Here is a 12,492-nt window from a genome sequence, read left to right as displayed (position 1 = left end):
CCCCCCCCCCCCCCTTATCTTTGGAATCTTTGCTATTTAGGGATCAAAATTTGCATGGTAACCTATGGAGGAATGTTAATAATGCTTGAAAGTTATTGGTCTCCCAGGTATAATCTTTGATCTATGATATTATCATATTATTTCCCAGGAGAAAAAGAACTGTTTTCTTCAAATCCTCAAGCTTTGAAGCAAGCTGCAATGTAGAAACTAAATTGAATCTTATTGGCTAGAAAAAAGGCTGTCTGGGTTACTTTTAGTTTGTTGCTACAAGTTATGATAAGCTCTGATAGATTTAAAAATTATTAGAGACCTGGACACTTAGACTGTCCAGGCAGTAGGGATTTCTTTAAAAATCTTTAATATAGGTGGTTAGCTTAAATTAATCTTGTAATATAAGTGTTTTCTAAACCTGTAATTTCTACTGATCTAGATGAAAGTTACCAAGCAGAGGAGAAACATCAAACGTGTCTCTGCTATACCTTCATCATAGGCTGTCCTGACTTTTGGTGTTTGGTGGGAGACGCTGAGTTTCATGTTCTCCCTACTCTCCACTTGCTGAAATGACACAATCTGGTTGATACTTTTCACTAAATGATGTCCCTTCAACTGAATCCTGCATTATTAGATTGCTCAGCGTGCTAGAGAAGTGTCCTTTTGTATTTTGGGTAAACTTCAGGTAAGTGTGGGAGTATCAGATGACAGCGCTGTACTACTCCTTTCTAAGAATTGCCAGTCCTGTCAGAGTGTAATGGCTTTGGATGGGCCAGAAACACTGAAAAACAATCTTCTACAGAATAAGTGTTAGGGGAAAAGGAAAGAGTAATTTTAGAACCTCAAAACTTTGTAAAACAGTTACTATGGCAGGAGGCATATAGAAACGAAAGGAAGCAGCAGTTCTGCTTTACCCAAGGGTTCTGCCTGGTTCATCTAAATAAAAAGATTCCAGATCTCTCATCTGGGATCCAGTCCTTCTTGGGTCTTGAATCGCAGCAGTTTCACAGAATCATGAGCGCTTCCATAGTTGGCTAACTCTTCCTGGAATTACTTGTTGACCAGTAGAATAGCCCTTGGGTCTGTGGTCTGTGGGCACACAAAAGCATGAAATCAGTAGGTCAGCAGTCAATAGAAAGCAGTTGTACAGATGGCATAAGTTGCCCCTTCTTTTCTCATACTTTGGCAGTTTCAAATACAAAAATTGGTGGTCTTCTGATTATGTACATTGTCATAGTTTTGTTGTAATGGTGATGTGATCTTCATAAAGCAGGTGTTTCATTGTCACTTGTGGAGGTATCAGAGAGAGTTACACCATTTGTCACTGTGCTGTGGAAGGGCTATGAATAGATGCTCAAGAGGGAGGAAGCCTAAAGGTGTACTGGAGGTAAGAGGAGTACAGGACAGTATCAAGGAATGGGGAGAATAGTTCTCTGCAGTCAGCAAGAGTTTGAGGGAACAAACTGTCTCAAGATCCCTGGAGATCTTTAGTCATTTTGTAATAACTTTTCTCCACCCCTGTTTGGCTTGTTATTGTTCCCAAGGGCTTGGTAATAGGTCATCCTGAAAGCTGGTTATGCTCAAGATATGTTTGCAAGAGACCTTTGCACATGTAACGAACTGGATGTATACAACTACTGCATGTGTTTTTCTTTCTTAGCAGCAAGGCATTGGTCGACCAAGTGTATACCATGCGGTGGTGGTCATATTTCTAGAATTCTTTGCCTGGGGGCTCTTGACAACTCCAATGCTAACAGTGAGTATCATTGATCAGCTCTTACCTTTTGTCATTACTGCCAAGACAATTTGCTAATTCGTAGGAATCGGGGTTTTGATTTGTTTTACACTTCGAACTTACCTCATTAACTGATTTCCACAAGTCTTAACATTCGACATTGCATAGTAGTAGCATACTACAGCTGAGATCTGGACTGCTGAAAGTTTAAAAGATAGTGAAAAATAAATTGGCAAAATGCTGTACTACGCTTGAACTTTTATTTGCCTTTTAGAGTAACATCGGTTTAGTGTTTTGATGAAAGTCTCTCTGGAAATTCTGACTTTTTTAAAGACTGCATAGTTCATTTCATCTTCCAGTCATAACAATTAAATAAACCATGCATCCCAGAGTAAACTTTGTATGCTATTGTGGGCTGACTGTTTTGCCGGCATGTAACTTACATGGAAGTCTTTACATTTTACTTTAAGAAGTAGATTTTACAAGTATTTAATCTCTTCTGGAATGCAGTTATTTTTCAGACAAATAGATGATTTGAGTGTTTAGTAATAGGATATGCAGCCTTTTATCTGAAGACATGGGTCTTATTCATTGAAATCAGGCCTGCCTGAGAGAAGTCATCAAAAGCCTATTAGTCCAGTTTTTCATCGGAGAATATCTGAGAGCACTTTGAATACATGCTGAGCAAGATTTTGTGGGATTGGAAGACCTTGTTGTTAATTATTTTCCTTCCCCAAACTCCAAATAAAATCATCTACATAACTCTTAAAAGGTGTTTGTCTAACCTTCCTAAAGACAATCACAGATCTTTTTAACATCGCTTAATAAAAAAAAAAGTGTATATAAATAGTTAACAGATTTCTATAAAGTAGATCTCTCACTAAATGACCATCCTATCATGCTGACTTGCTAGGGTCAAAATCTGGGAAAGCTTACTGGGTGGTCTTTCTTGTTTCTTTCTTTTTCTTTCTTTTTTTTTTTTTTCTCTTTTTTTTCTTTAACCAAAATGCTCAACTTCAAGTTCCTCAAGCTTGACACTTCTCACTTAAAGAGATACTGTGCAAATAGTAATTTTTATGGTCTTCAAAAAACCCAACCCACTTTAATAAAACTATATATTAGGTGGGTTCTTCAATAGTTCCTCAATAGTTTGCAATTTAAATAGTTCCATTTGAATTTTTACTGTGAGTCACATGCAGCTGAAATGTTAATTCTTGAAATTGATGTTTATCATTACACTGTGTCTAATGGGAGTGTTATGAAATGCTTCTACTATAAAGCTAAATTCTTATTTTGACTGAAGTGTTTGGATTCAGTACAGTCGTGGTCTTGAATGTCTTTTATTTTGAATGTTCTGCTCCTCCCTTCGTGTTCTTGAATACATAGCAAGCTGTTGCATTGGATTGAAAACTTAATATAAAGCACTGAGTTACGTACAATGGTGTAACTTACCTTACACAGGGGTAAATGACTTCTGTGTTCTTGCTGGTGATTGTCCTTATTTGTAATCAGCTTTACACACACTGAAAAGCTGCTGTTTGGTTTAAATAATTTAAAATCTGGTTTGATACTTTGCACCCTTTTGTCTTGTAATGTACTTGTGGTAACTTATCTTGGCCTGCTGATCAGCCAGCAGTGCTAGAAGTCATGTAGAGCTTTCTTATGAGCAAGGTTCAACCTTTAGACTGCCAGCTGCCCACTTTTGCTCAAGCAGGTTTTTCTGGTAGGAAGGGCAGAAGTGGAAATGTCTGGCTTGTTGATCAAAGCTTATGATCATTCAAATTCTCCAGGTCATTGTCAACATTCAGTCAGATTAAAGTGTTGTGTATTATCAAAATAAATTGTATGTATTCTATGATAGCTGAGATTATTTAAAGTTCATTTTTTTTCAATTACTTTTTTACTACTTCTGACATTTGTCAGCAGAGCTGTGGTGTTTGTTAGACTATACTTAGAGAAGAAAAGATTTGAAGTGTTTATAAAGCACAGAAAGGCTGCTTTGCTCACAGACTGCTTAAAAGCTTATGCTCATTACTCTTATTTCTGGACTTGTAAATCAATATTAGTAAATCACCATAAGCAATATTAATCACTTAATGGCGTATTCTGTCTTCAATATAATCTTTTTTTCAATATGTAAATATTTTTGTTGGTAGAACTACAGTAAGGCAGTTCCCTCTACTAATTTGTCAACTTGCATTTCTCTTGTCTGTAAAGTAACAGAAATTAATCTCAAAAGCTTGAACCAATATAAGCAGTGGTTGCCTCCCAGGAAAAATGCTGGAAAACACTTTACAGAAAGATAATTAGATTTGACTCTGTGAGCTTCCTGCTTGCACTTTTTTTTTTTTGACTCGGAAGACATCTGCTTTTAGATCTCTAATTTGAACCCTGACTTTTTTTTCTCCATTCATATCATAAGATCAGTGGTGAAACAGGTGCAAAATTGTTTTAAATATCTAAACAGATGAGACCAGAAGGAAAAAGGGGTGTAAATGAGCAGAATTATCTGACCAGTAGTGAGCATGGGAACAACCACCTTTATTAAACCTATGGTTTGAGAATCTCGGTCATCCTTGAAAAATGATGCTGGTACTTTTCAGTAACACTAAAGTATTGTGTTTCTTCAGGCTAGTGGCTTTCTCAATATGTATATAAATAATTTTTGTAGTTATTGACACTTATCTATAGATTAAAAAAAGCAAATGAATTTGAAGTGTGTGTGTGCATACACGCTTTGTTCATTGCAATAACTTTTTTAATTGACACAGTAGCACCTATGAGGCCTTTTAACTCTCTTGCATATTTATGGTAAATTTGTTTAGTATAGATTAATGTGCTTGCCCTTGAATTAAGACTGCTCGTAAAGCATCTTAAATGAATGCATAGCTGTACTTAAAAGATACATGAATCACTCAGAACTATTGCTAATATTTATAAGCATCTACTTCTTCCTCACAAGTGTTTCTAATTGTATGACTATTGAATATCTGCAATTTGTTCAGAAAGTTTGCACAGTGCCTTTTTGGGCAGTTGTGAATATAGCACTGTTTTTTTCTTGAAAAAGTAAGTTAGCTGAATCTCATTTTCACTCCTAATTAGTAACAATGATTGAGTCAACCTTTTGAAGGAATTATCTACCTCAAAAAGTCTATGATTTCTACAACATGAAGGTACTTTTTGCTTACATTGGTCCCCTTTCTGAGCAAAGTACCCCAGACCAAACTATCTCTGCAGTACAGTGCGGTCTGTGCCAGCAGAGGAATTTATGCCAATAAATTGATATCAAACCGTGTCAGTGTTTTCTCATGAAGGCAAATAAGAGTATAATTCTGGGATAAGATCCTTTTTTAACAAGTCCCAATAGAGCTATCCTGTCTTACCAATCAAATTTAAAGTTTGCATCAACTTTCTCCTGTCTCTTCTGATTCAAATAATGCTTTTCTTCCTTGTCAGGTCTTACATGAAACATTTTCCCATCATACATTTTTAATGAATGGTCTTATTCAAGGTGTTAAGGTAAGATTTTTTTTTTTTTAAAACCTCTGACCTAAATACTCTGTGTGCTCCTGAATTGTAATTTGTCTCTCCTGCATTCTCCATGAGAACATACAAAACATGAAGAACGTAATTAATTCTTAAACCATTTTTTCATTGTAATGGTTATGTTCTTGGTCTCAGTTCAAGTTTTGCTGCTAAATGGTAGCATTTTGAAACAAGTGGAATATTTCTAAAAAGCTTAAAATCCTCTTATTTGAATAGGTACCAGTTGTAGCTTTTGTAATCTTGATAAGGATCCTTCTGAGAATGAAGCTAGGTTTTTAACGTCTCTTTCCAAATGTTAGATGATTTATATCAAAAGCAGATTAATGCAGCCATGGTGATACCCTTGACATTAAAAATGAAGCACTTAAACATTGTGGTTTTGTCCAAGATGTGGTATAAAAGCTAACTTTTGGCAGCATGGTTTATTTTTTTTTTCTGGTCTTTTTTTATCAGTTTTTGAGGATTCTGTGATGGTCAAGATATTCAGTGCAGCTTATAGCTTACTTATACTACTGCATTGACACAGTGGTCATGCTGGATTGTTTCCACCAAAAAAGCTTGCAAAATTTCTGTAGCATAACTAAAACTTGAAAGTCTCTTTGCTAACTGTCTTACTGAGAGGCTTCAAAGCACTTTGTGTGACTTACGACTTGCTGTCTTGATATCTTTCATGGTGAACTGGTAGAATACCGTGCATTAGGGATGTCAGGATGTCTCAGACTGAAAGAAGAAGTTAACGTTGCATTGTTCTCTTGGAAAAACAAAGTTCATGTTCCTCTTGGTGTTTGCTTTCAACTCTGTTCATTCACAGTACAATGTAACTGTAAGTATCACTCAAAAGTAGTGAGTGGAGGGTTCCCCATATATTTTCTACAGAGCATATCTGTAGAAAAGTGCATTAATATCATGGTCTAAATGTATCTGTTGCTCTAACAGGTGTAATGAACGGGGAGCATAGACCACAGTGAGCTTGGACTTCAGTGCCCAATATTTTCTTTAAAATGCTGTTTATGAAACATCAGAAGTGTTTTGCATGACAGTTAGCAAAACATACTAGTTCATATTCTAGTGAAATCTGACTCTAAGGAGCAAAAACATGAATGTCAACTGAGAAAGGCTTCTAACTTTCCTAGGATCTGATGGTCTGGCTTTATAACTTTTGTGCTCAATTTACTTACTGAAATCATTGGAGTCAGAGTTGTTTATTGGGATTTGGCAGAATAGTGATTTAGTACAGTAGTCTGTATACATATGTTAAACTTGAGGGTGACTATATTTGAATACCAGAGGTTAGTTAGTTAACTGGAGTAGACTTCCAGTGTATTGAGGTGCTTACAGAACCATGTATTTACTAATGTTTGGATTTATGGCAGAGTTGGATTGATAGGAGAACAATAAACTAATTAGGAAGAGGATGCATTTGTTTTGGAGGTTTTGCAGTTAACAAACCTGTGAAAGGCTTTGCTTATTTTAATTCTTCTGGGTAATACAGAACAGATTTGAGGCCTAGATTCTAGGACTTTGTGAAATTCTGAAAAAGCTAGTATTTGATCCTTAGTCATTTTTTTTCCATGACAACTGTACCTGTAAGTCTGACTTTTACCACTGGAGTATCATTATGGTGTTCCACTGTCTCAAGTTGTCAAGCTTGCTCAAATGGTCCTGAGAGTTCATGCAGTCTACAAATGTTCTGTACATGATAAATGTGTAGTATAAAGCAGTAAGTGTTCTGTTTAATTTGTTTCAGAGAATGGTTAGGTTACACAAAACTCTCCCTTAGGACAATCCAAATTAGATAGGAATTTGGATTTGGGATCTAGCATTAAGTCACGTGACAGAGGCTAAAAAGATGTCCTTTGTGAAACTAGACTGTAGATTTTGGAGATTTCTAAGAAACTTTTGCAGTCTATGGTACTTTTTTTTTTTTTTAAAATGCACTCAGGTTTAATAGATGTGAAACATAAAATATCAGAGTCACAGAAAAGTAGACTGTGGAAGAAATTTTGTACAGTTTCAGTTATCTACAATTTTGTGTTTAATTTCAAATCAAATTGCAATTTTAGCCCTTTTTTTTTGTTGTGGTTAAAGTAAACTTGTAAATATAGGCATATTAATTGTTTTTCTTCTGTCACAGGGTTTTTTGTCCTTTCTCAGTGCTCCGCTAATAGGTGCTCTATCAGATGCATGGGGAAGAAAATCTTTTCTTCTTCTTACAGTTTTCTTCACCTGTGCTCCAATTCCGTTAATGAGAATAAGTCCATGGTAAGTGGTACAGAGTGCAGTAGTGAGCTTGTCAGTGCAGCAGAAATTCAATTGGAGGAGAAGTTTGGGGAAGTCGGAGAGGGACAGCAAGATAAGAGGAAAGCCGCTTTCCTTTCAGGACATGATTGCATTTATTCTGGAGCGTTTCTGTTTAAGAGGTGTTAAAACTGTGTATCTTAAAAATAGAAATTACAGAATGTAATTTAGTTACTGTGTTCACACAAGTATAACAGTAATTGAAATGGTTTGATAGCACTGTCTAACTCAGTTTTAAGCTCAGCTGTTAATTTTTTTTCCCCCCTGAGGACTGACAGTGCTGTAATAAACATTTTTAAAGCTAAATGAACCTTGGAATTTATCGACCACAGAAAAGTACAATTGCTGCAAACAAGATCTTTTAACTCTTTGATTAGGCAAACTTGAAGTCTTAACTGAGTCGAATTGACTTGGTTTCACTTTCATTTACATTTGTTGTGAAATTTGGGATTACAGAAGAACTTTGTGTACACTGAGTGCACTCAGAGTTCAGCTTCTGAAGTGTTATATATGACAGTTTATTCCCTAACTGGTTGAGAAACTGGGTTCTGAGATAGTTCTTTTTTCATAACTTAAACTTGCTTCAGCTTTGAGAGTGTGAAAATGTGTAGGTACCATGTCCTGAAGGGGCCACTTGTTTTAGGCTGATGTGGAGTAAAAAGTAGAATATAAAAAATTAAAATGCTGTTTTCCAGTATTTAAGTGAGACTGCACAATCATTCATCTCCAGCAATGCTTTATGTTAATTCTTGAGGAACACTTCTCATAGCTTAAATACAGGCTTGCTTGATGAGTAAGAGAAAAGCAAGAGGTCTTAGCTTAAACTTTCTAATTGTCGCTTTTAAATCATTAGGTGGTACTTCGCTATGATTTCGGTATCTGGAATCTTTTCTGTTACCTTTTCTGTAATATTTGCCTATGTAGCTGATGTAACACAAGAACATGAAAGAATTACAGCCTATGGACTGGTAAGATATGCTGAACTTGAAAAAAAGGTCAGATTGTGACCTTCATATTGAACTTGTGTTTTGATGCGCAGATTTGTTTCCTGATTAATGTAATGAGGGTGATGGAGAAAGGAATGAACCGTGCATCAAGGCACTGTATTAGAATTTGAGAAATTTAATTTAGACGTTTTACTGCTGCACAGATTGCTCTGTGTTCGTGGGAACAGAATAAGCGTGTGACAACTTTACCTGCATAGAGGGCATGTATAACAAAACATGAGTTTCACAGGCAGAACAGGAAATGTTGTTAAAAGCAATGCATGTTATTTAATACTTGATCTGGCAATATCTTTCCAGCACCTGTAAACTGCACTTTTAGTTTGTGATTTCTTTTAATGTAGAATGGCTTTTTCTGTAGTCAAAACAGGCAGGAAGGGTGAAATTGCGTAATGCAGTATTTTTAGTAACTTAGTCATGACCTTTCTTAATTAGCAAGAGAAGAGGAAGATAGTTCAGTTAGGACAAACTAGCCTTTCCAGTAATAATGTAATTCCTGCTTAGTTTTATTTCCTGAATATCTGTGTTGGTTTAGGTTTTGGAGGCCCATTGGTGGATGCCCTTAGCGTTTGAACATCATTTATCCCTTCATCCTCTCTGCATCTGTTTTCACTATACGGATATTGATGGACTTGATTTTTGGCTGACTGTACTGTTCTTCGAGCTGTTACAGTTTCCCTTTATTTTTAGCCTTAGGGATATATGATTTCTCAAATGTTGATTTAACAGTTAAGACAATAAAGGACTTGGTTCTCTTGAACAAAACTTGTGTGTATTGTTGTAGCAGAGGACAAAACAGGTTTAAAATTTCTGGAATTTTCGCTTTATTTCTCCTGCCTATAAAGACGGCCATAGATATGTTTGGACCATATATTTGCCTGCCTTCAAACAGTTTTTTGTTAACAGAAACAGCTTGATCTAAAATTTTGTAAAGTGATAGACTAAAGTGCAGTTGTTTTTATGAGGTCTGTATCTCTTTCTAATCAGTTTGTTTGTGATACCTTTTCCTTAGAATTTTTTTCTAGCTTGGTATAAAACTGAATTTCCAGCTTGTATTCTTACTTACTCTATAAAACACTTACGCAGAATGTTTTTATTTTGGGGACTGTAAAAGAGTAGTAATTAAACCCAAACAAAGTAGCTTTATTCCAACCTTTTCTGATTATTTTTATAGTGAAATTTAACTACAGCACTTGATTTTTCATCATGTTCTGCTGTATGTGAATATGAGTGATCTGTTACTAGCTGCATGCCACTACAACATAGTATGAAGGCGTACAGTTCTTTTTGAAGTGTTGTCGTAGCTAATGATTTCCTAGTTTACTGTGCTATCCGGTGGTAGCTATATATGTAAAATGCAAACTGTTAACAAAGGCATTATGTATTACTGTTATGTATTACCCAGAGTGCTGAGGCTCAGGTTCACTTAGGCAGGCATTTATATGTGCTGACAACATTTTCAGTGAAATCTCATCAAATTCATAATTAGAAAACAAAAACCATTTTAGTCTATTTGAAAGTAAGAGCTGTTTTACTTTGAGCCAAACTCCTGCTTTGACTGCAGATCCTATCTCATATGGTGGGCTGTGGAGGAGTTTGGAGAAACTTTATTTGCACCCATGTTTACTGTCATAAGTGATTTTTTTTTTTTTCTAATTTAAATTTTGACTAATTTTTTTTTTAAAACCACACTTCTGGGTAGAGGTGATGGTGTTGAGCAACTTACTTCATTTTTCTGCAATGCCAGAATAACTGCTTCGACAAGTTTGTAAACTGTTCTTGTGCATAGGTATCTGCCACCTTTGCAGCAAGTTTGGTAACTAGTCCTGCCATTGGAGCGTACCTGTCTGCTAGCTATGGAGATAACCTTGTCGTGCTACTGGCCACATTGGTGGCAGTTGTGGACATCTGCTTCATTCTGCTAGCTGTACCAGAATCTCTGCCAGAAAAAATGAGACCCGCTTCATGGGGAGCTTCTATATCATGGGAGCAAGCAGATCCTTTTGCAGTAAGATGCACTTTAATAAATAATTAATAAATAATTGATGATTAACTAATAATAGTAATTAATTGCATTTTGTAAGCTTGAGAAATCTTTAATCTTATTGCTGGTAGCTTGACTATTCAGTGTACCTTAATCTGTTCTCTGCTCTTGCACAAAAAGATCTAGCTACATTTAAAAACCAAACCAAGCTTTGTGGATTAAATGATTCTTGGAATTGGAAACATGTTTGGTGTGAAATCCAAAGGGAAAATGCTTTACTTTTCTAAGTCACTTACTCTGTTTTATTGTAAGAGAAATGTTGAATTCTTATACTGCTACAGACCCCAAAACTTGGTATTTTAAGACTCTTCCGCATTCATTTTATGCTTTGTACTTTTGGCAATATCTCTCCCCACTCTTGAATTCCACTTTTGATTATATGTGATTTCTATTTAATATAGAATGGCAGTATAAAGCCTGATTTTACTACAGGCATACATGGGAGGAGTTCAAACATATCATGCAGTCTTTCTAGTAACTTGTTCCCTTATTCACACTTGCTCAGCTAATTTGCGTTTGTGTTATACCTTGATATCTTAAGAGATGAAAGAGTGATTGTTCTTCCTGAGGCCCATCTTGCTGGGAATTGGTTTTTAATGTTGAGAAATGAGTCACATTCTTGAAAGACTTCAGTTAAAGAGTTTGTTTTCCACAATTTATTTGTTACTCAAAATGATCTGTATTATGGGTGAACAAGTATAAGAAATATACAAGGAAAAATACTTTCATAATCTGGGAGGAGAAACAGTTGTAATGAGGCTATATTATTTGCTAGCATCTTTTGGAACAGATTATTATGGAGCTCAATTAGAAGATATTATGCATTTCCCTAAATATTATATGGTGCTGTTTTCAGTGAATACTTGTAATTTGGCACTGAACAGTAGCTTCAAAAATCAAATGGAAACTTTGCCGAAGAATGGGATACCACAAACCTTATGTAACGGGGGGTTGTTTCTAACTTAATGTTCAGCTTAACTGTTTCTATGTGTGATTTTTTTGACTCGTACGTTTGGGTAAAAATGGATTTTGAAAAAGTGAATCCACCTTCTGTTTTCTTTATGCTTTCATTAGACTTTGTATATCTGTTCCAATACTTGTTTTGTTTCTTTGTTTTACAGTCTCTGAAGAAGGTTAGAAAAGATTCTATGGTCCTCCCAATCTGCATTACGGTATTTCTCTCCTATCTGCCTGAGGCTGGCCAGTATTCTAGCTTTTTTCTGTACTTGCGACAGGTAAATGTTGGTGTCTTCGTCTTACTAAGGATGTTTAAATAAGTGTAGTATAAGACCCGTTTCTTGTTGAAGACTTTGCTCAGAAAACTACTTTCTGGCAAAATACAGCTTTAAAAAATAAAGGCAGAGTAGTTTGCTAAGCCAAGAACTGAGCAACACTTGACTCCTGATGCATAAACCCTGCCATAGCTTAAGCATGTGTTCATAAAGTTAAGCAGACCTCTGTTCCAATTCAGTGCAGCAGTTTGTATGTCTCGAGGTGGGATCTTGCCTGTTGAAGAGCTGTTGTGTCTGTGGGAGGGGACAGAGAACTTCAATTTCCAGACACATGAATTCCTCTATCACCTTTTTTAAGGCATTTTTTTTTTTGTGGATTTCTTGGCCAGCAGTCTAGTTAAGGATTATTCTTGAAAGTAGACACTTGCTGTACAGATTTAGATCATAAGCAGAGGCCAGTGTTCTTTCTGAAGAAGATATCTCTTTGCTAGTGATTGTTCTGGATTGTGTTTAGCACTTGTTTTATGCATTATCTGCTTCTCTTCAGGTTATAGGTTTTGGATCTGCTAGCATTGCGGCGTTTATAGCTGTGGTAGGCATTCTGTCTATAATAGCTCAGGTAAGCTTTATTCTTTTTAGTAT

General features: G+C 35.9%; 1 protein-coding gene across 1 annotated transcript in view; it reads left to right on the top strand.

Annotated features, from left to right (window-relative positions):
• Positions 1–1,657: 1,657 nt before the first annotated feature.
• HIATL1 (hippocampus abundant transcript-like 1) overlaps positions 1,658–12,492 on the top strand; it is a 19,229-nt gene continuing 8,394 nt past the window's right edge. Inside the window, exons 1-7 of the mRNA XM_009704156.1 lie at positions 1,658–1,747; positions 5,183–5,245; positions 7,407–7,534; positions 8,424–8,538; positions 10,364–10,582; positions 11,740–11,853; positions 12,398–12,469. Coding sequence (XP_009702458.1) covers positions 1,739–1,747; positions 5,183–5,245; positions 7,407–7,534; positions 8,424–8,538; positions 10,364–10,582; positions 11,740–11,853; positions 12,398–12,469 — 720 coding nt within the window. The 5' untranslated portion in view covers positions 1,658–1,738. The remainder of the gene's footprint in view (positions 1,748–5,182; positions 5,246–7,406; positions 7,535–8,423; positions 8,539–10,363; positions 10,583–11,739; positions 11,854–12,397; positions 12,470–12,492) is intronic.

This window comes from Cariama cristata, unplaced genomic scaffold, assembly GCF_000690535.1.
Source record: "Cariama cristata isolate BGI_N322 unplaced genomic scaffold, ASM69053v1 scaffold45927, whole genome shotgun sequence".
Taxonomy (NCBI): domain Eukaryota; kingdom Metazoa; phylum Chordata; class Aves; order Cariamiformes; family Cariamidae; genus Cariama; species Cariama cristata.
Note: the sequence above shows the minus strand (reverse complement) of the source record. Positions and strands in the feature narration are given on the sequence as shown.